General features: G+C 50.1%; 1 protein-coding gene across 5 annotated transcripts; it reads right to left on the bottom strand.

Annotated features, from left to right (window-relative positions):
- Positions 1-1,074: 1,074 nt before the first annotated feature.
- On the bottom strand, positions 1,075-25,139 carry Adamts15 (ADAM metallopeptidase with thrombospondin type 1 motif 15). 5 transcript variants are annotated; one of them, XM_048458769.3, is made up of 8 exons: positions 23,781-25,139; positions 14,141-14,273; positions 13,509-13,676; positions 12,984-13,267; positions 8,427-8,604; positions 7,137-7,318; positions 6,862-7,037; positions 1,075-4,780 (listed from the first exon to the last, which is right to left on the bottom strand). In XM_048458769.3, exons 1-8 carry the CDS (start codon positions 24,735-24,737, stop codon positions 4,006-4,008), a joined length of 2,853 nt encoding a protein of 950 aa, XP_048314726.3. In that variant the 5' UTR covers positions 24,738-25,139; the 3' UTR covers positions 1,075-4,005. The 5 variants fall into 5 exon arrangements, with proteins under 5 accessions (XP_048314726.3, XP_085545907.2, XP_085545904.2 ...); XM_085689781.2 differs by lacking the exon at positions 23,781-25,139 and adding an exon at positions 21,748-22,325; XM_085689778.2 differs by lacking the exon at positions 23,781-25,139 and adding an exon at positions 21,269-21,736.
- Between the last annotated feature and the right edge of the window lie 225 nt (positions 25,140-25,364).

The following is a 25,364-nucleotide window of genomic DNA, read 5'->3' as shown; positions in this document are numbered from 1 at the left end:
CTGGGGACCTGCCAGGACTCACTAGGCAGGCAGAGCTCAGCTCAGGGAATCAAGAATATTTTACAAAGTTACCCAGGCTTTTTTTTTTTCCTTACTGGGACAAGGATGCATTTTCTTCCTACAGATGTATCACAAACCAAACCTTCCTTGCCCCTCATCAAAAGCCAGAAAAGTTAGGAAAGTTCTGTTTCCTTCTCTAGAAAGCGTAGACACATGCACAAGCAGGTCTGTCTGCTCCGGGAGGCAGCTTGCATGGGTACTGGCCTCTGTGTTACCTTGGCTGTTCTTCTGAGGCTCCAGGCCTGGTTGCCCAGTAGAACCCAGTTCCTTTTGTTTTCTCCATTTTCTGACCCCTCTCCCTAAAACCAGCCCACGGGACCTTTACCTTAGATAAATCCTACCAGCAATTGCTACAATGAAAACCAGAGGGCAAACAAAAATTACCCTCAGGAAGATAAACATGTTATGAGCAATTTTACCAAGTTGTTACAGTGATCCGTTAAGCTTAGGCATTGACCCAAGCCCCTCAATGCCCTTTCCAGGCCTCTGGTACTTCATAGATTCTTGTAGCTTCATCCGGCCTTTCCCAGAATCCCTAAGTGCTGAAGCTCTGTGTAAACCTCTCTGTCCTCCTCACCAGAAAACCTAAAGGGGCTGCCAAACTAATGGCGAAATTATTCCCCATGGTCTTGCTCAACCAGAAAGTCAAAAAGAAAAAAGCCATCTATTTCTGATCCCAAACTAAAATTAGATCGCCACCAACATCTCAACTATTGTTGTCCCTAGAAGTCAAAAGGCTGAAGCCCCGGGCATCATAAAGCAGGGTTCAATCTTCACTTCTCACTCTATAGATAGGAAATACAATTCTGAGAGATGATCTGAGATTCTGGGCCAATGAGTTTCTGGATGTTTCTTAAGATGGTTGGGTTTCTTCTTCACACTGCAGCCTCTCATGACACAGTCTCTTTGCTTTTTGGCCTGGGCTCCACCTCCTGCTACTCAATGCTTTCTCCATCACCCGCCATAGCCTGAAGAATGTATCCACGGATGAGCTACAGTGACAGAGACTAGATGCAAGTTTTAAATACATCCAACTTTATTAGGGGTAGGTTGCTGTCACCTCAGCAGCCAGCTCCCATGTATACACAGTATACACACTCAACCAGTCCCCCAGACCCTCTCATCCTTCTGCAGTACACAAAATGCAAAAGAAACAAGCCCAAAGAGGGGGGAACTCTCCCAACAACAGACCCTAGAGTCTCCAGGGACTGACTTCCAAGCCGGACTCCTTCCAGCCCCTCCCCAACATGATGAGGTCCATAAGAGGGTGTTTGGGTCTAAATCCTCCAATCAGTGCACACAATAGGCAAAGGAGGGTAGGGGGATCCCAAACCCAAAGTCTTACTGGTCCATATCCCAGGGAAGAAGTTCCTGGAGCCCCCCAGAATGTTCTTCTCTTCTAGGCACGGGACATCATTTTGACTTTTTATTCCTCCACAAGAAACCTGTGCCTTGACCTCATCTCTGCTCAGCACGGGTTGACAGAAAATGTTCAAAGGCAAGACAACCTTCCCAAGTTGTCTCCGTCATACTTCTTTTAAAAAGAAGAAGTTTTAAAACGAAAATAAAAATTCTTGTGACAGAAAAGAGTGTGGACACCTGGCATGTGTCAGGAACAAGAGCAGCCCTCCCTCCTTGGAATAATTTGTAAAATAGCTGGCAGCAATACTGCTCCACTAGAGGCCGGTCACCTCAAGGAGGGCACCTCATTTCCCGCCAACCCCTACCCCTAACCCTTTCTGCACAGCCCAGCACCACCTCTACTCATCGGGATAGACTGCACCAAGCACAGGGCACCATACTATCTCCAGCTAGCAAGGCTCCCCTCCAGCCTCGGGCCCCGGGGTCCTTTTGTCACTATAGCTCTTAGGCACTCATTGCTTCCCCTCACGCTGTCCTTCAGTGGTGACTGTAGCCCAATCTCAGAGGGTCGCATGTTCTTCACCCACTGTAGGAGCGTTATCCGAGGTCTCCAGCCTAGAAATTGACCAGAGTTAGAATAGCACCCTAGAGCAGTGGTTCTCAACCTTCCTAAGGTTGGGACTTTTTAATACAGTACATGTTGTGATCCCCCCAACCATAAAATTATTTCCGTTGTTACTTCATAGCTGTAATTTTGCTAGTGTTATGAATCGTAATGTAAATATCTGCTATGCGGGATATCTAATATGAGACCCCTGTGAAAAGGTCACTCCATCCCCAAAGGGTTTGCAACCTGCAAGTTGAGAACCGCTGCCCTAGAGGCTAAACTGGCCGCTGACCAGGATGTAGATTTCAACTACTAGGGAACATGTCAAAGAACTGACATGGGACCCCCGTCTCCTGCGGTGAAAACAAGGGTTTTGGTCTTATCTCCATCAGTTCCTCCGCTAAGGTCCTGGACACACTGCCTATTTTTTGAAGGTACCCTATATACACTGGAGCTCCCAGATCTTCCAGAAGTACCCTGCTATAAGAAACACCTGGATTCCTATTTCCCTGACATGTCCACAAGAATGACAGATGGGTCTCCAGTAGTTCCGCTGAGGGCTCCCAGTGTCCCTGGGTCAGGGCTTTGATTCTTAGTGTTTCCAAAAAACTGATCCCAAGGAACCTGAGGAAAAAGACACTCTGCCTCACTCTGTCTTCGTATTTAGAGCCCCAGCAGATAGCCAGGCTGTAGGAACCCAGAAGTCGGGCCCATACTCATCTCTATGGGAAGATCCAGCTATGAGGATGGTAGCTGAGTGTGGTAGAAGCATGGAGTTACTTCTCTCCTACAGAGAATGATCTGAGGTAGCACATGATGAGCCCCATTGACCTACAAGAAAAGTAAAGGCTTGGAGATGCAATGTAGCATACCCACAGGAGACAGCAGGAGCTGCTGGGGAAGAAGGCTCACTTGCCAGCATCTCACCCACCCAAGCACACTCACTCCTCTCTCAATGGGTAAAGGGCTATGGTCACGGTGGAAGTTTCCTGGGGCCATGAAGTGTCTTCGTCATTGGCCTTACTTGCATATTCCTCTCAAGATGACAAAAGCATCAGAACTCCTTTTCCCCATCCCAGAGTGATGTCATCCCTAAAGTCAGATCCCAAAGCTCAGCACCTACCCATCCTCACCCCAGTGAGAGCAGAACCTTCTAGAGCTCTCGTGTTCCCTGCTTCAGCCACCAAATCATTTCCCCTTTTAAATGGCAGGCATCTGTTTGCAATGCATGCTCTCTTGACCAAGAAGAGGGTCCTGCAGTTTCTCTGGCTGCCCACAAAGCATCAGGGGCCATATCAGTGCTACCTCCTGCTGATCTAATGCGCTGGCCATCCAGGCTGCACATCCTAGTCTTTCACGGAGTGTCACGATGGAAGAACAAGCATGGAACTCCCTGTATGCCCACCTTTTCCCAAACAGGAAAGCTGCACCCAAATGAACCCAACCTCACTGTCCCTTTGGCTTCTAGTAACTCCTGAACGATTTTACTGTTAGGTCCACATCAGTCAAAAAGAAAGAAGGCCGAAAGCACCATGAGACCCCTGCCATGTCCAGGGATAGCTCAGAGCTCCTGGGATCACCTGAGGGTGCCAAGCTGCAGGCCACGGCTCTTCCAGCAGCCTGTGGCCTCCATGGGTGGGGGGGGGAGCAAGGTCCCTGAAGTTCTGCCTAGAAGGCACCCAACTTCCAGGTTCCTTGGAAGCTGGGCTTCAGCACCTTCTGCCCAGCACCCATTTGTCGAAGCCTCTCCGAGCCACAACTGGGCCCCGAGAAGCAGGGCATGAGGTAGACTGTGCATTAGTTAGCGTCCCCCTGCCCAGTCCAAGGAAGAAGGAACCTCTCGCCCAGACCCATGGTCCTCGTTCTGTGAGTGACACTGTGACACAGGCCACTGGCCACCGTCCTCTGCTCCAGCTGACCGCAGCACCAGCACAACAGCGGGTGAAGAATAAAGGAGGAGAAGGGACAGTCCCCCCTCAGCAGGGTCTCAAGACACAGAAGTCCAATTCTTGGGGCTTACGGCGCAGGTCACACTGATCCCGAGCCAGCAGCCTGCCTCCGTGGCCCACGCACTTGAGCGGACGCCTCTTAAATCCACGGCCACAGCTCTTAGAACAGGGCGACCAGTTGCCGAGCTCCCAGGTTGGGCAGGGTTCCCCACAGGCTCGTTTCTCCACTGGTCGATGGGCTGCATCGCAAGCAGAGGCTCCTCGCTGCCCTGGAGAGCCCAGACAGTCCACTGCTCGCTTCTGTAGGCCACTGCCACAGCTCACCGAGCAAGGCCCCCAGCTGCCTGCCACCCAGCGTGCAGGAGGCCTGTTGTCTGGCTGCTCCACTTGGTTGGAAAGACTGAGAACACTGTTGCGCAGCACTGGGGAACTCCGAGGGTCCTCGGGGCGAGGGAACTTGTCCTCCCGAGGTTCTTTGGGCAGATAGAAGGAATAGCGCACCCGGGGTGGTGTCATCTTCCCCACGGACAGGACCTCCACGGTCAGCGGCTCCAGGATGGGTCGAGAAGCCTGTAGGCTCTCTACCGCGGTGCCAGTGCCACTGTACCGCAGAAGGCTGCCCTTTACCGCCAGGTCCCGTTCTACAGCCGACACCACGAAGTGTCCATTGAGCAGGTATTTGCCTTGGCTGTTCTTCAGGGCCAGGTAGTTGTCATCCCCAATGAGCCCCTTGTAGCCACGCTGGCGGATGTCAATGCTGGAGGCACCTGCAGGGATGGCCACTACAAAATTGTAGCCATGCCTAGAGTAAAGAGATTATAAATTACACAGATGCTTGAACCAATTAATACCCTTTATCCCCCTTCAAAGTAATAACCAATTGTGGGTTTGAGATACATCACAAAAATGGTGGCAGAGGGTAAGCTTGCTTAACCACCACCATCCAGGGCTCAAGGAGTCAGAAAGCTGAAAGTCAGACTCAGTTAAGCTGAATGTCTAGGCTGTAAGACCTAGCGACCTTTTTGTCCTTCAATAAACTTGTCTTTGGGGTAGATTCAAAGTATAATAAAAACACAAGTTTGAGGCTTAGAAAGAACCACCCGGCCTTGTGTTACTGTTGATCTTGGATATGTCTCAGCATCTCTAAGTATGCTTCCTCATCCGTGAAAAATAGAGCTCGTAACCACATCTACCACAGAACTGTCCCGGGATAAAGAAGCCCACAGAACATAAACCACAGAGCAGAGCACCTGACACAGAGGACTCCCTAGGCATTGGTTACTTGGAGGAGGAACGGAGAGGATGTTAGTGTACAGTGCTCAAGTCCAAGGTTGGTTATTGGATGCAGTCAGAGTAAAGACGTTGGAGTCAGGGTTAGGAATTGGGCCTTGATTCAGATACTAACTCCCTTTAAGTGAGACAGTTAGTTACTCTGGGTTCCTGCATCCACATCCGCACAGGTTGAGTTAAGGTAGATGCTATCTCGGGCTCCACCCAGTTCCTCCTACGCCTCATGGAACCACCCTGCTGCACGTCCTGCAGAAAAGCAGCTTCAGAAACCCTGCATTAGCAACAACTGAGCTCTGAGAAATGGAGCTGGGGGCTTCCCTGTGCACCACCCCTAGGGGCTCCATAGAGGATGCCATGTCCAGAGGGGACAGTCCAACTCAAGGAAGGCCATCTGGTCTTTCTATCTTCAGTGTTCGGACCCATGAACTTTTAGGCTAACCACACATACTGCTCCCAACTGAGCTCTCCAGGACACCGCTCACCCTGTTTCTCCCAGAACATAGGTTGGGACTTCCACAGGAGGGTGTGGTCAGCCTCATAAAGCTCCAGCTGCGGAGCTGCAGACACTGGAGTTTGGACTAAAAGAAACTAATTATGGGGCACATTTCCCTGGAAACAGAAACTCCACTCATTCTCAATGCCACCCCGGGCCAGGACTCCAAGTCCACAAGAGCAGGGGGGCTCTCACATGCCACCTCTTTTCCCTAGTGAACATGTCGTAAGCATTTATTATATGCCAGGTACTGCACTAACTTTTTAAAATTAAGTTCCTTAGTCCTCATGAGACTGCATATGAAATTCATCTACAAATAGGTGTCGGGAAATCTGAAGAATAAATCCCTTGTCCAAGGTCAGGTAGAAATCAAGGAACTGAGATTTGAAAGCAGTTCTGTCATCTTGGTTAGGGTTATTATTGCTGTGATGAAGCACCCTGAGCAAAATCAGTTAAGGGAGGTCAGGGGATTTTTGGCTTAGGCTTCCACATCACTGTTCATCATTGAAGGAATTCAGGACAGGAACTCAAATGGGACAGGAACCTGGAGGCAGGAGTTGATGCAGAGGAACAGAGGATGCTGCTTACTGACCTGCTCACCTTGCTCTCTTAGAAACCAGGCCCATCAGCCCAGGTGTGGAATCCCCCACGTGGGCTGGGCTCGCCCCTATCAATCTTAAGAAAATGTCATAGAGACTTGCCTACAACCTGATCTTATGGGAGCATTTTCGCAGCTGAGGCTCCCTCCTCTCTGATAACCCTAACCTGAGTCAAGTTGACACAAAGCAAGCCTGCACAATCCAGCTCTAGAATGCTATATGGAACCTAACCACATTTCCATCTCCCTGAATCTCAACTCCTGTTGGGGTATGTCTTCATGCATTCACCTTGGAATTCATCTTTGTTTGCTGGCTGAATGATACATGGACACATGGACGGATACATAGATGGATTATCAGCCCAAAATGAGAAGTAATACGCCCATCCTAACATTCACTCTGCTCTAACCCAAGCTTTCAACGCCTAGGGTTACTTAATTCCACCTCCACCGCCACAGCTCCCATTCTCCTTACCCATACCCTCCAGGGCTCAGAACTTACATGGGCTTGGTGAAAAGTCCCGTGACCCTCTTGCAGCTCTTGTTGTCCCCACCACACACCCCGCATTTGTCAAACTTCTTCTTGGAGCCCAGGTTCCCGTCGCAGCCAGCCTTGATGCACTTGCCTTGGACACAGACCGAGGTGGAGTCGGGAGTACACAGGGTGCCATCCACCACCTGCGGCATCCCCAGAGAAAGAAGACAGGGCCAGTTACTCAGTGTGGTGCTCCCCTGAAGACCGGACTCTGCCTCTGTCTCTTGTCCCTGTACACTCACCTTAGGTGCTAACACATAGAAGTAGCCAGTGCCATTGGCTCGGCAGATGAGCTTGCATTTGTCACGTGGTGACACGCCCGAGTACTTGGGTACCCATGCGACAGCTAAGGTGAGCCGGTTGGTGCTATGATTGTAGCCATTGAAAGCTTCACATTGCTCCTCCCGGAAGCTCTTGCCAGAGGCTGAACAGGAAGAAAGCACATAAAGGAAGCTAAAAGGAGGAGCCAAGGAAGGTACAGAAGACGGCATCCCTCCCGGGGAGCCCAAATAAAATCCCTCTGCCATGTGATTTCATTCCTACCTCCAAATGGTAAAGCACCTGGAATCAAAAGGTACCGTGCACAATAAGACATCCCATAAGCAATGGACCGCCTTCTCCAGCATCTAGCCTCAAATTCCCTCTATAACGGGTGTCCCAAACATGTTTTGGATGATGAAACCCTTCAGCAGCCTATTAAATCTCTTCTCATTACTTCGTTAAATGCATTATACAAATCACAACATTTACCAATTCTATTGATAAGCAACTACCAATATCCTTTGAAACATACTTCTGGCATGTGTGCTCTTTGTAATGCACCAAAAAAAATGCTCAAAAAAATGATCAGTGATGACTGAAATAACTGTTATGATTTTGAGGTCAGGATGAACATAATGGCATCTTGAGAATTCTTCCACAATTCAAGTACCCTGTAAAAATATTCAGAGTGCCAACTAATGACAAAGGCACAGGTACATATGCTGCTGTTGTCCTTTACTGCCCAAGGGAAGGAAATAGTGAATTTTAGATGGAAAGGTGAATTTAAAAGCACTGAGTTGGGCATGGTGGTGCGTGCCTTTAATCTCAGATCTCTTTAGGCAGATCTCTGTGGGTTCAAGACCAGCCAGGGATACATAATAAGACCCTGTCTCAAAAAAAGAAAAGGGCTAAATTTCTAATTCGAAGAGAGACCAAGCTTTCGATAGAAGCCTCATTGGAAATTAGAATAAATTTTTCCCACTGAGTTCATGGACCCTGGATTCCTGCTTACAAGACAGGCTTGTGAGTGATAAAGTATGAAGACTTCTAAAAGCCCACCCCCGGAGTCAGTTAGCCTCCATCTAAGCAGAAAAGAAGAAAACACCCTTGCCAGAGTTGGACAGCTAAAGAATGATGCCAAGGGGAGTCTGCACTTGACTCATTCTGAACTCATTCCCAGAAACTGAGGTCTTGATTGCAAGATTTCTGACCACCAGTGACCTCCAGGCACAGGGCCCAGAGGCCCAGGCTGCTGCTGTCTTGTGTCTCACCTGAGCTGGGGCAGGGCTCCAGGTTGCAAGATCGGTATTTCACTCTCACTCCCTCGCAGTACTTTCCGCCGTTGGCAGGGGTAGGGTTGCTGCACTGCCTCCGGGCCAGCTGCACGCCCCCGCCGCAGGTGCGAGAGCAGGGGCCATAAGGCTCCCACTTGGCCCAAGAGCCGTCCACCTGTGTGGAAGGGCAGGTTAAACTCCAGCAGGCTCGGGTGCCACACCCAGCCCCTCACCCACAGAAGCTCCCAGTAAAACCTATCAGTTCCCAGCCCACCTCACTAGAATGAAGTCCACTTTGTATCATGAGATTACAAAAAAAGATAAGCAAACAATCTGTATGTTCAAGACCCACCCAACACTTAAACTGATTCATCAGCAAACACCAACTGCTCCCAGTTAGAAACAAGTTCTGGGAAGAGGCATCGTTGGCTGTGAAGCCAGTCGACTGAGCGTTACAGTGCCTGGGCCCGCGCCACAGGAGTGGGCTTAGCTGGTAACCAAACCTTCTTGGGTTTCACAATTCACCTGCATGAAATGAGGCCAGAAATACTCCAATCTGAGGTTGCATGGAAGATTCAAATTGGGTGGCATGTATGAAAGCCCCTGGCCTACCTCCATGAAGGATTTCAAAGTCTTCCCTGCCTGCATTAGTGTGTCTATAGTCTCCAAACCTTGGGCAGGTGTAGCCAACAGCCAAGTCAATACACAATGTTGCCACGGGTGTTGGAACATTTTTAGGTGTAAATGGTCTATCATTCTAACCAGAATGATTTCGTCCTCCATTAGGACTGCCTTTGAGAAAGTTCAAGGCACCACGTGTATCAGCAATGCTAACATTTGTGCCCAGAGACAACATGGGTTAGAGGGAATGAAACAACCCTAAGCCACTGTTCAGCTTTGGGATAAATTACAGTGAGTTTGTTGTTGTCGTTAGTTTCTTTAAGAGGATAGAAGATTCCTGATCTGTATGGTGTTATTTGTAGGAGGATAGCAGAAAGGCTTCTCACTCCCTGCACACATGTCAGGTGGGCATAGAGAAGCAGCTGAGCTGGGTGCACAGCTGTCACTCACAGCGCATCCATAGATGCTGGACTACGTGGCCCTACGCAGAAACTACTTGCATGAAGTTCAAACATTCCATCCTTCGTGTTCTGAGAGTCATCTCTGTGCCTGCCCTTCTCTCACCTGAGCTTCTCTGAAGTCTGCATGTGATAGCCTTCTACATGTGAGTAGCCCCTCACTAGGATGCTCTCTCTAAAGTGAGCAGTGACCATCTAAAGAACGAGTTACTACACCCAGGCCTTCGTGTCTCAGCTTCTCTTCAGTGCCCAGCACCGTAGACAAAATCTACTTGATAGAATTTTTTTCCTACCTACTTGTACAAAAACTTTCACTGTGCCCCTGCCATTCATCCATTCATTCACTAAAGATTTGCTGACTTCCTACTGTATACCTGGCATTAGGTGCAGCAAGTCCCTGCCCTGAAAGCCGTGACAGCCCAGTCAGGGGAAGACAGACAATAAAAAGGAGCTGGAGTTTCTGTGATTTGAAGAGGCAGGAGTGCTAACAGGAGCCTTTGTGAGGTAGACTGCTCCATGGAAGAGGCTGCTGGGTTCTCAGATATGCATCTGCCTCAATGAATTATGGGTATGAGTCAGGTGGGTATTACGGAAAGAGCATTCCAAGCATGGAGAGCAAGAGACGTGGCCAAGAAAGGGTACATGGAGGGCCCAGTGTCATCACAGCAGAGTGAGCAGAAAACCAGAAGTGGGTAATGGAGGCAGACACTACGCTGTCTCCTTCCAGGCTAAGTATGAAGGTCCTGTAGGGTACAAGCAGAAAAGCGGCAAAACCTAACTCCTGTTTTAAAAGGGATCCCACCGGCTGCTCTGTTCGTCACAGTCTGAAAGATCAGAAATGCAGAGAGCAGATGTGGAGAAACTGCCAAATTCCAGGGAAGAGGGAATGTGGCCTGGAACGGTTTGACAGCAAGGAAGTAGAGAGAAATGAGGTTCTGGGTCGATTTTGAATGCAGGGTCAATGGGAATTGCTGAGCTATCAGATGTTAAGTGTATAAGCAAATGGGTTTTGGCATAAACAAGTGGAAGGTGCGGTTGCCAAGGCAGGTTTAGGGGATGTGGTGAGGAGCCCAGTTTTATGGCTGCCATGTTTAAAATGTTTATCAGGTGTCCACGCTGACTTGCCAAGATTCACTTAAACATAGAAGTAGTTCGGAGCTAGAGAAGCGGCTCAGTGGCACACAACTTAATCTGGTGTGGACAAAGAACGTCACCCAAGGTTGACCTCGGTCCTCTACATGCATTATTGGCCCATTGGAGTTTCCAGAGTTTTTATTTAAACTGAGACCAATGAGCACAATTGTCAGTTTGACTCCAGCCACGTTCATCAAGGCAGGCGCACATGAGGAGACTGAACGGGACTGAACCAAGGTGGTGACTAATCTAAGAGATTGTGACGCAGAGAGATGGGGCAAGGGGATCAAAGGGATTTTTAGCAATGGGTTGCAGTCCCTCAGCAGCACAGGGAAGAATGGGGGGGGGGGGGCATGAGAAGGAAAACAGAGAAATGCCGTTGTATGAGCGACTATAGGTCCAGACCGAAGAGTTTCTGGAATCCAAATCCTAGACAGAAGTAAGTGCCAGGACGGGACACCGTGGTCGGATGGATGCTATGAGAGGGAGAGCTAAAGAACTCTCTCAAGGCTGCAGGCATTTATAGGATAAGTCATTGGGTTTTGGCTGATCAAGGTAATGTCCCCCATGAAGGGACGGGCTCATGGGGTGGTGAAGTGGCCGCTCAGTATAGGAGGTGTGACTATAGTGGAAAGACTGTATCCTGGCAATGTTGCCTGCATCCAACATGCTCTGGATTTCTCTTCACGAGAGAAGAAGCCAGTCATGACTCACCTGTCCTCAGAATCTTCCGGTCTGAGCTCATCAGCTTGACCATCAAGTCAAGACAACCTTCCTCCCAAACTGTCTACCTAAATGCATAGCAAACGAGCCTGCCACCGCCATCTTTCACTCAGATCACTTCTGGCCTTGCTCCTGCCTACCCATCCGATCGACATCCTGCTGCCCCTCCAAGCTTTCCTCCTCCTCAAAGGTTCCTCAGTGGCATCCAATTGCTCTTAGTCTCTCACCCTCAGTTCTTCCGTAAAGCACGCATGCCCATCTTTTCCAACAAGGAACACATGACTCCGTCTTGAACTCTAATGACAACCCACACTAGACCATGGTCTCTCTGACAGCCTGTGTGGCATTTTGTTTTCTACCTCAAATGTTTCCTAAACCCTTGAACTCAATGGATTTGGCCTAGTAAGTAGCTGAAGGCTTAGTTAAATATATATATTCTCAGGTCACAGAAAAGGATTCTAAAAAAGTAATTCTGTACCACACCCATTTCCAGAAATGGATGGATTGGGTTCTTGGTAAATGCTTATTAGTAACGCTGTTTCTTTGAAACACTGTACTTTGTTTTCTCCTAGCTATGAACAAGAGTAAGAGAAAGGACATCATCTCCAGGGTCAAGGATGGACTTCTTGTTCCTGACTGGGAAAGGACAGGTTTCTTTGCTTTCCTAACATGAGACCTACAGATTATACAGTCAGAGAATATTTTGGTGCTATTGGTCCAGCTTAATTGATAATCTTGTTTACCTCGGGGAAAACTTTGTTCAATTATATTTCAGCTAAAAAAGAAAAAAAGAAAGAAAAAGCACAACTGTAGCTGAGCTCGGGGTGTGTCAGGTGACTGAAGCACACCCAGGGGTTCACTCATTTCATTCCTACACCTGGTTCATCTGTGGGATCCACCTCCCTGGATGTGGAAGTGGTTGATGAGGGAAGAAAGACAGAGCGAGCTTAGACTCATGTTAAGACTTTCAGTCTTATCCCAGAGCATCTCCCTATGCAAGAAAGCCCAAGGCTTGGATCTGAGAATCCCCAGTCCTACCGAAGGCTTTATCTCATGCATGCAAAGTCTCTTGACCTTATTTGGCTTACTATAGTGTTTCTCTGTCTTTGTGTCAAAAAAAGGACAGGGGACTTGGGAGGTGGTTCGGTGGATAAAGAGCTTGCTATGCAGTTGAGGGCCTAAGTTCGGACCTCCAGCACCCACATAAAAGTTGGGTGTACTGGGTGCCTGTGTCTTCAGTGTTACAGAACAGAAATAGGTGTAACCCATGGGCTCACTAGAAAGTTCTAGATTCAATGAAAGACCCTTTCACAAACAAAATAAGATAAAATAAAGTGGAAGTTCAATTGAGGAAAACTACCTGACATAAATCTCTGGCAAATGCACTTGGAAAAGCACACACATGCACATGCATATACACACCACACACACACACACACACACACACATACACACACACACACACACACACCACATGAGAGAGACCACAGACAGAACTGGAGGTACTGTAAGGCAATATGGCATAAGTCATAGTGTGACCAGCAACTTCCATAGAAGACCAAGGCAGTGGAGACACCGGCCCATCCCTCTCCCAGCATTCCCTGACATAAGCGCTCACCCGGTACTTGTTTGGATTGTGTCGCTCCACACAGGCCCCCTTGAGGCAGAACTTTCCTTCACCACAGCTGGTGCCATCTGCCCAGGGGAAGTGGCGGGTCTGGCACACCATCTGCCCCTTGGCCTTGCCAGTGCACCACAACTTTGTACAGTACTGCATATACGGGCAGGGTTTAGAGCCCACCCCAAAGGCCAGCTCGCACTGCTGGCTCAAACTGTAGCTTGTGCCCGGCAGGTCCTCAGGCAGGGAGATGGGCTTGCTGGGCTGGTCCAGGAGGCAGTCACCTGCATAGATCCAAGGACATGTATTAGGACAAGCCGGAGAAAGTGAGGCCTGACTGGCTTTGAATCTAAATGGTAGGGGGAAGTGACATACAGGACAAACAGAACAAACCCAAATCAGAGCCCAGTTCTTTGTGATCTTTCAGGTACAGAGACCATCTAAAGAGGTGGCAGAACACTGTCACCAAGGACAGCAGTGAAGGATTTCCCACTCAGCCCTCCTCCTTTCTGTCTCCTAGCTTACCATGCCCACTGTCCAGGAAGTCAGTGATGATGGCAGCACTGCAGGCTGACCAGGGGTTGGCACGATCAATCTGGATGAGCGTTGGAGACATCATGTGGTTGGCTCTGAGCTTCCCGAACACCTCCTCGCACACCTTCACGTTGTCGTGAGGCATGTTGAACACATGACCTGTGGGATGAAACAAGAGGACTCAGGAGACAAGAGTAAAGGCCCGAGAACAGGTAGGAGCGGCTGCAAGAGGAGGTGAGAGAAGCAAGAAAACCCTGCGATGGTTTTTAAGTTGGCTACTGTCACCTATCCATTGTCTTCTTTGTAGATGTCCTACAGCCTAACTTGTATCTTGTAGGACACAAGCTTGTATCTCTTATCTCCTCCATCAGGCTGTGAGCCAGCTAAGGACAGCAGTGTCACCATGTCCTTAAGGTATTCCTCACCAAAGTGTCCAAGTGTCAATGGGGCTACAGCAAGCAGAAGAAATTAAAGCCAATGTCAAGGCAGATGCTGGCCCCAAGAAAGGATTCCTAAAGCTCCAAAATATGATAAATCAAATATAAGCGTTCCCTCTCCCACCAAAGCACCCAGCACAAGTCTAGATCCACCCCAGAGGCACCTTCTCTCCACTGAAGTCTTACCCAGCTCATGGGCAGTGGTGAAGGCTGAGGGAAGCCCATCGTCCTCGATGACAGAGCAGCTTCTCTTGGGGTCACACATGGTCCCCACATCAGCCATGCCCAGGGTGTCACAGGTGGTAGCCCCGCATAGGTCCTGCCAGGTGGAGGAGAAGCAAAGCCAGGCTAAAGTTAAAGATAATAACAGAAGCGGCCCGAAGAAAAGAAAGGGCATCCTACGGGCCCTGCCGCTGCCATCCAGCCCCAGGTCTTTCAGCCAGATCTTCCTTGCTAAAGTCTCGTGGGGCTATTCATGGAACCCACCTAGGCTGAAGGAAGTGGCCCCAAGAAGAAAGTTCTGTGGCTCACTGAGAAGACTGTACCCTACACAGGGAAGTACTGTGGGAGGAAATTAGGAGGTACAAAATTAGACCACAAGGGCCACAACTTTATATAGAGAGAAGGTCAGGAAAACAGTGACTCCCACAGTAGGGTGGGGTTCTGATCACAGTTCCCTGAGCCATGTGGGGGTAGAAAGCAACCACGTTCCCCATCCACTGGCAGCTTTGAGCAGTCCCTGTCTTTGTTGGGTGACTGCCTTTTGGACAACTATGAATTAAGTTCAGATTCTCAGTCATAGGCTGGCCAGCCAAGGATCTACCCCAGTCAGAGACTTGGCTTCCTTGAACTGACAGGAAGCAGAGAGAAGTGGACCTGGGACACTGTCTACACACAGTTTAATGAGCTACCAAAACTCAAGGGGAACACAGGCTGAAGGGTTGCTAGGGATAAAAGAAAGCGATCATCACCGAAGTGGGAGGGTCCCTCTTTTTTTCTGCTGCCTTTGTGCGTCTCTCTGTCTTTGTCTCTCTGTCTCTGTCTGTGTGTGTGCGTATATACGCTGACCTTGGGGGTGGTGGGAAGCAACAGGGTTAGTGGGGCCAGAAGGCCTGGGAGGAAAGTGGTCATAGTACAGAGAGAATCAGCAAAAATTAATCCAAAGCACTCAGAAGTTTACCAGCCGAGCAGTCAAACTTGGCTTCCCACAGTCAGGTGATAATCACACCTAATGAGTTAACAGTTTTTCTGGCCAGAGAAAACCGTGAGGGTGACCAGCCTGAACCTGAGGTGCCAGAGTCAGTGACGGGTGCTGTGCAAACTCTATCTTTGTTTTACTGCCTGTGTGAATGATGTCGCACTTCCAGGAACTTCACAAGAGACCTCAAATTCCCGCCCTTCCCTTTTCAAAGACTTCCTCTCCCAGAGAGTTCCTCCCTAGATCCCTAAAAACCTAAGAAACAACCCCTGTCGAAAGATCACAGACAAGCTTGGGACAGGAAGGAATGTGGAAGATAGGAAAGAAATGCATAGTAATTTATTTATTTCTTAATATATAACTTAATCCCTTCAGACCAGGGCCATATGTCTATAGACACTAACACACAGATCCCTGTTGGTGGAGGTGGTGATCTGAAGATTTCAGCCCTGCGGTTGAAGCCCACAGTGCCTAGGGCAAGCACATTCTGTGGCTTCCAGGCCACCCACACACTCAGGCTGACCTCAAGCAAGAGAGCGGGCACACAGGGATAAGAACCAAGAGATCTAGGTCCCATTGCTAAGTGGCTGTGTGTCTTTGGCCAACTGCCTCTTTTCCTTACGGCTCTGGGGAAGAGCCAGTTCTCAACTAGAACTTGAACCATCCAACGACTTAAGCCTCTTCTCCTCCCTTGTCCAGTCCTAAGTGCTCAGCCCCTTCTGGCCCTGTTGGTTATGACAGGAACACACAGCGTGACCTACTTTTAGAACGGAAAGAACTGTGAGGGGCCTCTAATCTACCGATGCATGCTGAGCAGTGTAACTCGGGGAGACACAGGCTCCATTCCCCTGCCTATTCCCACACTGTCCCTTCAAAGTGACGGAACCAGAGGAAGAGCTGACATGGATCCTGACTTTCCTGAAGCAGTGTCTACAGCTGGAAGGTCTCTGCAGCAAGGCATCTTGCCTCTTTAGACAGTAGATCCTCCCTACTGTAGACAAGCAGCTGTAGGCCCTTCCTGAGCAGGAGCAACCTGGTTTTGTATCAGGAAACCTCAGCTCCATGGATTAAACAAGGGGAACAAGTAAAGCCAGCACAGTCCCTGTGGGGAAGGATGCTGCGAGGAACAGAAGACCCCCTATCACCAGCACCTTCAGGGTGGAAAGACGTGCTACTGAGGTCAGAAGTTCTGTCCCCCTTCACCCATTCAAGGGAGCAAATGACCCTTCTGGGATTTAGAGCTTAGACCGCCCGCAGTATTCACACAGGGCCCAGGCGTACCTCATTTATGGCACGGAATGTCTCCACCCTTCATGAATGAACTCAGACCCACTTGAATTGCTTTAACCTCGTCAGTTCTAGCACCCGTCTCTAAAATATAGACACTGCCCAGTTTCTATCTGCCCAGAAGATGCAGGCATCTCTCAGCCCAGTCCCTACCTGATTCACTATTTCCGGCAATTGGCCATTTCACTTATAGTCACAGCAGCTTCTCCAGAGGATCCAAGAATCTTCTTAGCCAAGAACTTGATCTTCCTGGACTCTTCTTTCCTAACTTTTCCTAGTTAAGTTTGGAGCTTTATGTAAATAAGGCTACACTTTGTGGTGACCAGATACCTCTTTAACAATGCCGTTCACCATGCATAACTGCTGCCAAGATCCCTCGCTGCCTCCCTTGCTCCTCTTCCTCACCTCCTCTGCTGCACACACGGGTACTGAGACACCGTTTCCCAACAGCACAGAGAAAAAGGGAAGGGGAGCCACAAAATTCAAGCACATTAGTTTTTTTTTTTTTCAATTTGGCAGTGGAAAAAGTATCTATCTTTTCTTATGTAACCAACCCCTGAGCAGAGCTCATTGTCAGAACCACATTCCAGTGTCCAAAACCATCACAGAACCTCAGAACCAGCCTCTCACTTTGCAGACAAACTGAAGTTACACACCCAAGGTCATGTTCTGTTAAGTGAAGCTCGAGGTCTTGAATTCACAGATTTTGACATTCAGACCAACAGTGTGCTTTGCTCTAAATTGGATCCTGCTAAGAATGATACCACGATCACCAACAGAAAGCATTAACTGGACCCCTGATTTTTTTCCCACATGAATCTCACCATATATTTTGTCCATCACAAAACCAATTAGTTTATAATTTCTAATGATGGCTTGGCTTTTCCAGAAGTGAAATCTAGCAATTCAGAGCTTATGCAACTAAGAAAAATAGGTAGGCAGTGAAGCCTGGAAGGTGGGCTATTCCTATTAACAAATGTGGTATCACATCATCTAAATCCTTTCAAAAGTAGAAAATGGATATAACCATCATATAAATTCTTTCAGAAATAGAAAATGGTATTACCACAAGAGACTAGTAGAGTCCAAAGGACAGAAATTGCCTCACTGAGGAAGAAGAGAAGCCAACACTTGCAGGAAGGCTGATCCTCTCCAGAAACTGTGCTTCAAGAGAGGCTACTTGTCAACTATATGATGACAGCCAGCAGTTATTGAGTCACTGCAGAGTCCCAGACACTGCAGCAAGAGTTTTACCTGGATTACTCAATGAATCCCCTTTTGGGAGAGATACCATTACTAAGTTCTGTTTTACAGAAGAGACCCACATAAAGTATGTAATTATTCCAGGGTTGCCGAGAGCCCCAACTTAGGCAGAGCAGAGCTTCAAAGGTAGGGAGTGTAGCCCCTGGGCTGAGTTCTAACAGAACAACTTATTGTTTCTGTAGTGAGCTTACTCCAAGAATGAAGGTGTAGAAGATACTCAAAAGGGAAATGATCACCCACACCCACCCCCAGACCACCAGGTCAAGGCAGTGCTGGTGACCATAGGTGAGGAGAGCCCCCAGGGAGAGGGGACTGGCTAGACTAAGTGCTAACAGCAGCATCTGCTGAGGCCATGCTGGTTGAGCAAGCTGCTGGCTCCTTGCCGCACACCTGCACTGACACACTGACCCTGGCCCGGCTGTGCACCCTGTCTGCTGACTCCAGGGTGGATTAACATGCTCCTTGATGGGGCCCCACCTTTCTCTAGGGCAAAGCCTGGCGGCAGAGTGCCAAGAAGAAATGCCAGAAGAAATTGACACTGCAGCCTGACAGCCTGAAAGCTGAATTAATGGTCCCCGGGCAAAGGCAAAGTACCCAAGCACCCAATCGCTTCAGGCAGCCCGCATTTTCCCCTGAACCTTCCCTCCGTGTACTTGATGAACCATTCGACGGATGGGCCTGTGCAGGGGCTACCAAGACAGGAGGTGATGCCTGTCTTGAAGGGATTCGCAAGTGCTGGCACCCACAATCCCCACACATACACAAGAGCATGAATCAGGCAAGTATGATAGGCTTGCAAGAACAATGGTACAAGATGCCTTAAATCAAGGCTATCCCAAATTTACATTTTGGCAAGGGACCTGAATCTACTCATCCAAGAACAAGAAGCAGAGCCAAAGGAACTGCTAAAGTAGCGAAAATGATGGCTGCCACCTTTGGATACCTATGTTAAAGGACAAGGCAGCTCATCCTCAAAATAGTCACACACGTTGAATATGATGCTACGCCTTCCAAAGATGAGGACAGCGTAGTTCAAGTGGCTGACTCACTGATAGGCAGTTCAAGTGCTGAGATTGAAACGCAGCTCTGTCTGACTCCAAGCCAGTTATTCTTTCCACTGTACCATGTGTCCAAGTCAAGGAATCAAGACACAGTGGGAAGAGTGTTGAGGTGTGGAGGGAAGGACACAACCACAGTCAAGTTCAAAGGAAGGTAGAGAGCAAGCCCTAAGGCAGGAGAAACGGTCTTAGTTAACTAACTCGGTGGTGGAAAAGGAGGCACGGAACTGGAGAGATGGCTTGCAGGTGGCTACTGCTCTTACTTATGGCTCCTGCAGATGACCTAGGTTCAGTTCCCAGCACCCATGGGTGACTCACAACCATGCACAAATCCAGTTTTAGGGGATCGAAAGCTTCTTCTGACCTACAAGGGCACCAGGCACACATGTGATGCACATGAATACACGCAGACAGAACACTTATACACATAAAATAAAAATGAATAAATCAGCAGGGTTTTTTTTCCGTTAATTAAAGGGATGGATGAAAGGAAGCCATCACTCTGGTGGCTGAGGCAGGAAGAGCAGGAGCTTTGAGGCCAACCTGAGCTGTTTAGTAAGAATTTATCAGAAAGGGGAGGGGGAGAAAGTTAAGACAGAACGAAAAGAAGGGAGGGAGAACAAGAAGGGAGGAGGGAGGGAGGGAGGGAGGGAGGGAGGGAGGGAGGGAGGGAGGGAAGGAAGGAGAATGGGAGGGAGCAAGGGAGGGAGGGAGGGAGAAAGGGGGAAGGAGGGAGGGAGGGGAGGGGAAGGAAAGCAGGAGGGAGGGAGGGAGGAAGGGGAGAAAGAAGGGAGAGAGGGAGGGAGAGAGGGAGGGAGGGAGGGAGAAAGGGGGAAGGAGGGAGGGAGGGAGAAAGGGGGAAGGAGGGAGGGAGGGGAGGGGAAGGAAAGCAGGAGGGAGGGAGGAAGGGGAAAAAGAAGGGAAAGAGGGAGGGAGAGAGGGAGGGAAGGAGGGAGGAAGGGAGGGAGGGAGGGAGGGAGGGAGGGAGGGAGGGAGGGAGGGAGGGTCTGATGGAAGGCAGGCTAAAGCTGAGGCAGTTGGACCCCATGAGCCCATGCACTCAAGCTAGCCTTGGATACACAGAAAGATGCCACACAAAGGGAAGGATTCCCCACCACCACTTCATCTTCTGCCACTAATATTAGGCTTACTTATTTGGAGTAGGAAAGAACAAGGGGAGTACTCACTCTATGAGACACGGAACAACGACGTTCCACTGTTCCTCTCTTTCCCCACCTCCCTTTTCTCGTTTCAAAAACAGCAGTGCACTGTCATGTTGCGACCAAGAAATGACAATACCACATCTTCAAACGTCCCCTCTCTCCTAATGTCTTCCAAAGTCTGACTTCAAAACACAGCCTGATGAAATGAAGATTCCTTCTTGTCATGCTGGGAGGAGGATATCACACACAAACCCATCTTACTAGTCGCGGCTTTTCATCTGAACGCTGAAGGCCTTACCCCACTGCAAGCATTGGCTCTACAGAAAACCTTAGAGTCTGTTCCCTGAAAGAGGCTACGTTCCACCGTGTAGAAAACACCCCTTCTGGTGCCCCACATAGACTCTGGGAAGATGACTTAGCAGTTAAGAGCACATACTACTTTTGCAGAGGACCTGAGTTCAGTCCCCAGGCCCCAAGACAAACTGCTCCAAATCACCTGCGACTCCAGCTCTGGGGGGGAGGGGGGGCATCTCACATGTCTAACCTCTACTGGCACCTACACTCACGTATGCACGTGTGCATACACATGCACACATACACACACGCAAACACACACACACACACACACACACACACACACACACACACACACCATGATACTGCTCTAGACTGAAAACAAAATCAGTGCCAGACTTTGGGGGTTGGAAGAGGGGAATGTTCAGAGTCTGAATAAAAAAAAAAAAGTCTGTTGAGTGCCCTTGGATAACCCCAGAAGAGGAAGGAGAAGAGGTTAAAGAAGGGATGGAGGATTCCGTGAAATGACTCTAAGCAAAGAAAAATAAAATGAACGAAAGCAGGAGGAAAACATAAACTACAAGCCATAAAAATGAAAATGAAGTCATGTCAAGAGAGGAAATGTCACAAATAGTGAAGCAGATGGCGGAAGGCGTGAAGGTCATTTACAACACAGAGACAGACTTCTCTCCCTACTCTGGTGCTCCTCGGGGCCGGGAGCCCATACTGCACCCAGGCTCTTAGAGAGCATCCTCTGCTCCTGGAAAGAGAACACGTGCACACGCATGCACACACACACACACACACACACACACACACACACACACAAAGGGGTGAGGGGGGCTGGGGGCTGGGCCATACCTTATTCCTACGTACAACTCCAGTCAGAATAGTACCTAGAAGTCATAGATGCCCAAGTACCAAGAGAATGTCTGAGAGGATGGGCAAAAGCCATGTTACCACAAAGGGATACTAAAGCAACAGAGGCACTGGACCGAAAATCAAGGAGGACACAGGAACTCGGGATCGACTGAGTCACAGCAGTAAATACCTGGCGTTTGCAGCCGGTGCAGTGAGAAGCCAGAGATGTTGTGCTCCTCATAGAAATAAGTGAGGATGACTCTGGCTCTGATCCCGGCAGCTCCTCGCTCCTTCCCTGGGCTGACCTCACCCTGCTGTTATGAGCCCAGAGGCTGGCTGCTTTGCAAAATCAGATGTGCACTCTTTGTCCATGAACTTAGTCTGAATCTTTACAGATACTCTTCCAATTGTCAAAACACTTGTTGTATGATCAATGTATTCTCTCTTCCGGACAGCTAAGGTTCCTGGAGATCCCATTTGTCTTGGTCTAGAAAGAACAGCTGTCTGCCCGTGTTCTCATCCAATACTGTACCTTCCCTGGGGAGACTGGGGGTGGGGGCTGCCTCAGGAATGAGAAGTTCCTAAGACTCTGAGAGTACAGCAGGCCCCAAAATCTGTGCTGGCAAGGAGGTGGGGGAGGAGCTGTCCATACAAGCATGACACACGTACCTTGATGGCGGGCCTGCCAACACAGACTCCCTGCTCTCTCTGTCTTTGCCCTCTAATGCCTAAGAGAAAAGCGGCTCCTAACAGTCACAGCTTGTACACCACCGCTTCTGACCCAAGTGGTCACGCAGCTTGTACCCATTATACACAGATGACACGGCCCCCTGAGGGTCTAGCACACCACTGAGAAACAGAAGCTGTCATTCTCCACGCTGTTTGATTGCTTCTTCAAAAAGGCCATCTCCTTCCGATGGCATGGCCTACTTTCCCAGCGGGGGTTCTTCTTATCAGGGGCCGGGTCCAAAACTCAGCCTGAACAACTGGACTGAGGTCTGTTATTCTAGAGCCAGGGAGCGACCTCCACAGGGGCATCTCAGGTAGCAGATGGAACAACAGCTGCTTTCCCCATTAAGAGATCCTGTTCTTGGCCTTTGCTTTCTCTCCCAGAAATCTGACAGCAGAGCTGGTCTAGGTGCAGAAATTGAGGCTTCTGCTGCAGTTTCCCCCATGACTCAAGCAGGGCTGGTCGGGCTGGGCTGTGGCTGCTCAACAGAGCCTCAGTTGGAAGAATGAGGACAAGGAAACAAGGCTCAGGCCAAAGACCTCCCTAGAGAAACCAGGTGGTGGGAGGAGAAGAGGCTGGGAAAGGAGGAAGTTCCATTGCAGGAAGGGATTAGCTGTGCCAAATGGGTTACTGTGGAAGACTCTGGCTCCAGCTCGTGGGCGCCAGACCAACTCTAAGTGGCCATTCAGTAACAATGAGAGTTAGCGGCATGGAGGTAACCAAGAACCCTCAATTGTGACCATAATGCTGCGGGTATGATAATGAAAAAAACAAGAGCACTGAAGGGAGTCAAGCCACAGCCCCCGAAATCAAAGGAAGCGGGGCACTTGGATGACTCTTTCTTCCAGTGTCTGAAGAATTTCAGGACTCCAGATCGTCACCGTGCCCAACTTTTAAGTCAACACTTAGGGCCCTAAACGTTACCCGATTGACAGCTTCTTGAGATTGAAGGCCAGGTAAAGACGTGAGGAAGGCAGGGCTATAATCCCCCATCTGGGTTCATCTCTCTAGTCCCATCTTAGTGTCTTGCCAGCCCTGCAGCTGGAATGTCCAAACGCTCTCAACTTTACTTACACACACCATCCTGCAGAGCAAGGGCAGAGCAGGAACCCTGCCCTCAAGAGAGGGTCTGAGGACTGGAACATGAGCTGTCTTGCCTGCTCTGTCCCTTAGAATACAACTGGGTAAACAGGTCCTCATCGCCTACTAACAAGGATCGGAGGAAATTGGAAGGCAGTTTCCCCAGCTCGATTCTAAGTGAAACTCCACATGAATAGTCCCAGTTGCAAACAGGTTACTAGACTGCATGTTCAGAATAGTATGGAAGTCACTGGGCAAGGCCTAACAGAGAAGGATGTCAGGAGAAGCAGCAATGGAGTAGCTGCTGTGTAAGTCTGGCCTTTCACAATATCCCACAAACTATTCTAGCAAACCTCTCCATCTCAATCCAGGATCCAAGACCCAAGACGGAGAAAGGATGGCATGTTGTCCGCTAGAAATGTAGCAGGCACTGACCTTGAATCACCTTCCAGTACTACACCCAGCAAAGTAAGCCAGCTAGGAGATGTCAAAGAAAACCTAGCCACCCACATAGGAGAGGCGGAGGTTCCCACTCCCACCATTTACAACACCATCCTCATAGCGCTTCCTATCGACCATGAAGACGAACTGCAGCTTGGGGGCGGCAACTTCCCGGGTTCCAGCCCCTCAGCGCCTGATCCAGAAGGCTCTGATTGGCCACATCAGGACAACACCTTCGGAAGAAGGAGACTCTCCTCCAAACCTCTCAGAAGCACGTGAGGTGGAGCTTTGGTGAGTTTAGGAGAGGGCTCTAATTAGAACTTCCAACGCTAGAATTCGGGAGAAACCAATTTAAAGGAGGTATTGAGTGGTACAAGGGGGCTTTAGAGAGCTAAACACAATGACCCTAAGAAAATGGGGTTGAGTCCTAAGAGGTGACAGACCAACTCACCTGTCTGGTGAAGAGGATGGCTGTGTCCCAGTACTCAGGGTGCTTGTCGCTCACTTTGTTCAGTTTTTTCTGCCAGGCACAGAAGTTGCGTAGAGTCAGGGCTGCGTTGCCTGTGACCTTGGGCCCGGTGTCACGATCTCCTAGGAGTAACACCTTGACCACAACAATGTTGATGGGGTTGAGGATGCTGGGGTGGCGGTAGAGTCGTGCCGCCGTGGCCAGCAGCGTCAGCAAATAATGTTCCAAGTCCGCGCCGTGAAACTTGACCATTGACTCGTCCGCCACCACCAGTGTCTCCACGTACCGTGGGATAGACACGAAACGCTTGGCGCGCCCGGACCTGAGCCGGCTGTGACTCTCCCCCACGCCCGTCCGCCGTGGCTTGTAAGGGTCCAGGGCCCTCAGAATGGCGGGGTTCCAGCCCGAGGCCACCCCGCAGCGAGAGGTGGGGTCTCCCGAAGGCCCTACCGGAGCACCCCGGCGCTGGAGAAGGTGTGCGCCCTGGCTGTGACGCTGCGCCGCCGGCGCGCTGGCGTTGGGCAGAGGGCTAATAACGTACTCCGCGCCTCGGTAGCCGAAGGCTCCGCGGAGACCCCCGCACAAGCTCACAGCAGCAAAGGAATCTGGCTCCGCGTTCACGTACCCGGAATAGAAGCACCGTCGCAGGTCTAGAGAGCTGCCGGTGAGCCTCTGGAGGGGGACACCTAGATACTCAGTAGCGAAGGCGGGAGCCAGGAACTGGGTATCGGGCGTCAGGTGTAGGTAAAAGTCCTGCTGGAAAGCTGTGATCTGAAAAATGAGACCCTGATCCCCGGAGTCCTCCGTACCCCTCCTGTAGTAGTGGCGGCCATTGATGTCCGGGTCCCGTCGGATTGGAACGACCACCTCCCACTCTGGCTCGGAGCTGCCAGCAGGTCGCCAGGCGAGAGCCAGGATTGAGATGCCCAGCAGAAGCATGGCGCCGGGCTGCGAACAGCCGCACTTTGGGATGAGACTTAGACCGGCTCCCACGGCAGGCACTGTCCCCTTGCAGCCCACAAACCAACGCCCGGGACAACGGGCAGCTACCAGAAAGCACAGCCAACCAACTCGTGGAGACTCCTCCCAGAGCTGCAAGCGTGCACAGGGCAGCCCGCGCCTCCTACCTGTTCCTCCCTAAGCAAAACGCGCTCTGGGAGCCCTAAGTACGATTGCTGTCAAGTGCACTGGCGAAAATTTGTCGTGGAGAAGTGGCGCGAGGTAGCGGGCTGCTTCGCTAACCGCAGCCACTCGCGGTGCAGCAAACCAGGCGCTGGGCGAGCCTATTAAAGGCCCCCTTCTCTTTTGGACTGCCCAGTCAGCGCCCCTCCCCTCACTCCCCTCCCAGCCTCCCAGAGCTTGGAGCCTCCAGGGGCCACCGGAGAACTCGGTCCCGCCTCCAGAACAAGAGCCACTTGGCGGGAGGGAGTGGCGTTGTGCAGAGGAAGGAGGCGTGGACCGACCTAAGAAAACCAACGCTGGAGTCTGTTTGCCTTTTGCCCTAGGACCCCAGTACTGAGATGCATCAGTCACTACCGCCTGGATGCACATCTGTGAGCTCCCTAA

This window comes from Myodes glareolus, chromosome 4 (assembly GCF_982192425.1).
Source record: "Myodes glareolus chromosome 4, mMyoGla1.1, whole genome shotgun sequence".
NCBI classification, from domain to species: domain Eukaryota; kingdom Metazoa; phylum Chordata; class Mammalia; order Rodentia; family Cricetidae; genus Myodes; species Myodes glareolus.
Note: the sequence above shows the minus strand (reverse complement) of the source record. Positions and strands in the feature narration are given on the sequence as shown.

Coding starts and splice junctions, on each gene's coding strand:
- Adamts15 (XM_048458769.3), bottom strand. CDS start 24,737: ATGCTTCTGCTGGGCATCTCAATCCTGGCTCTCGCCTGGCGACCTGCT. Junction 13,677..14,140: donor CACCACTGCCCATGAGCTGG/GTAAGACTTCAG, acceptor TTCATCCCACAG/GTCATGTGTTCAACATGCCT. Junction 13,268..13,508: donor CTTCCTGGACAGTGGGCATG/GTAAGCTAGGAG, acceptor GGATCTATGCAG/GTGACTGCCTCCTGGACCAG.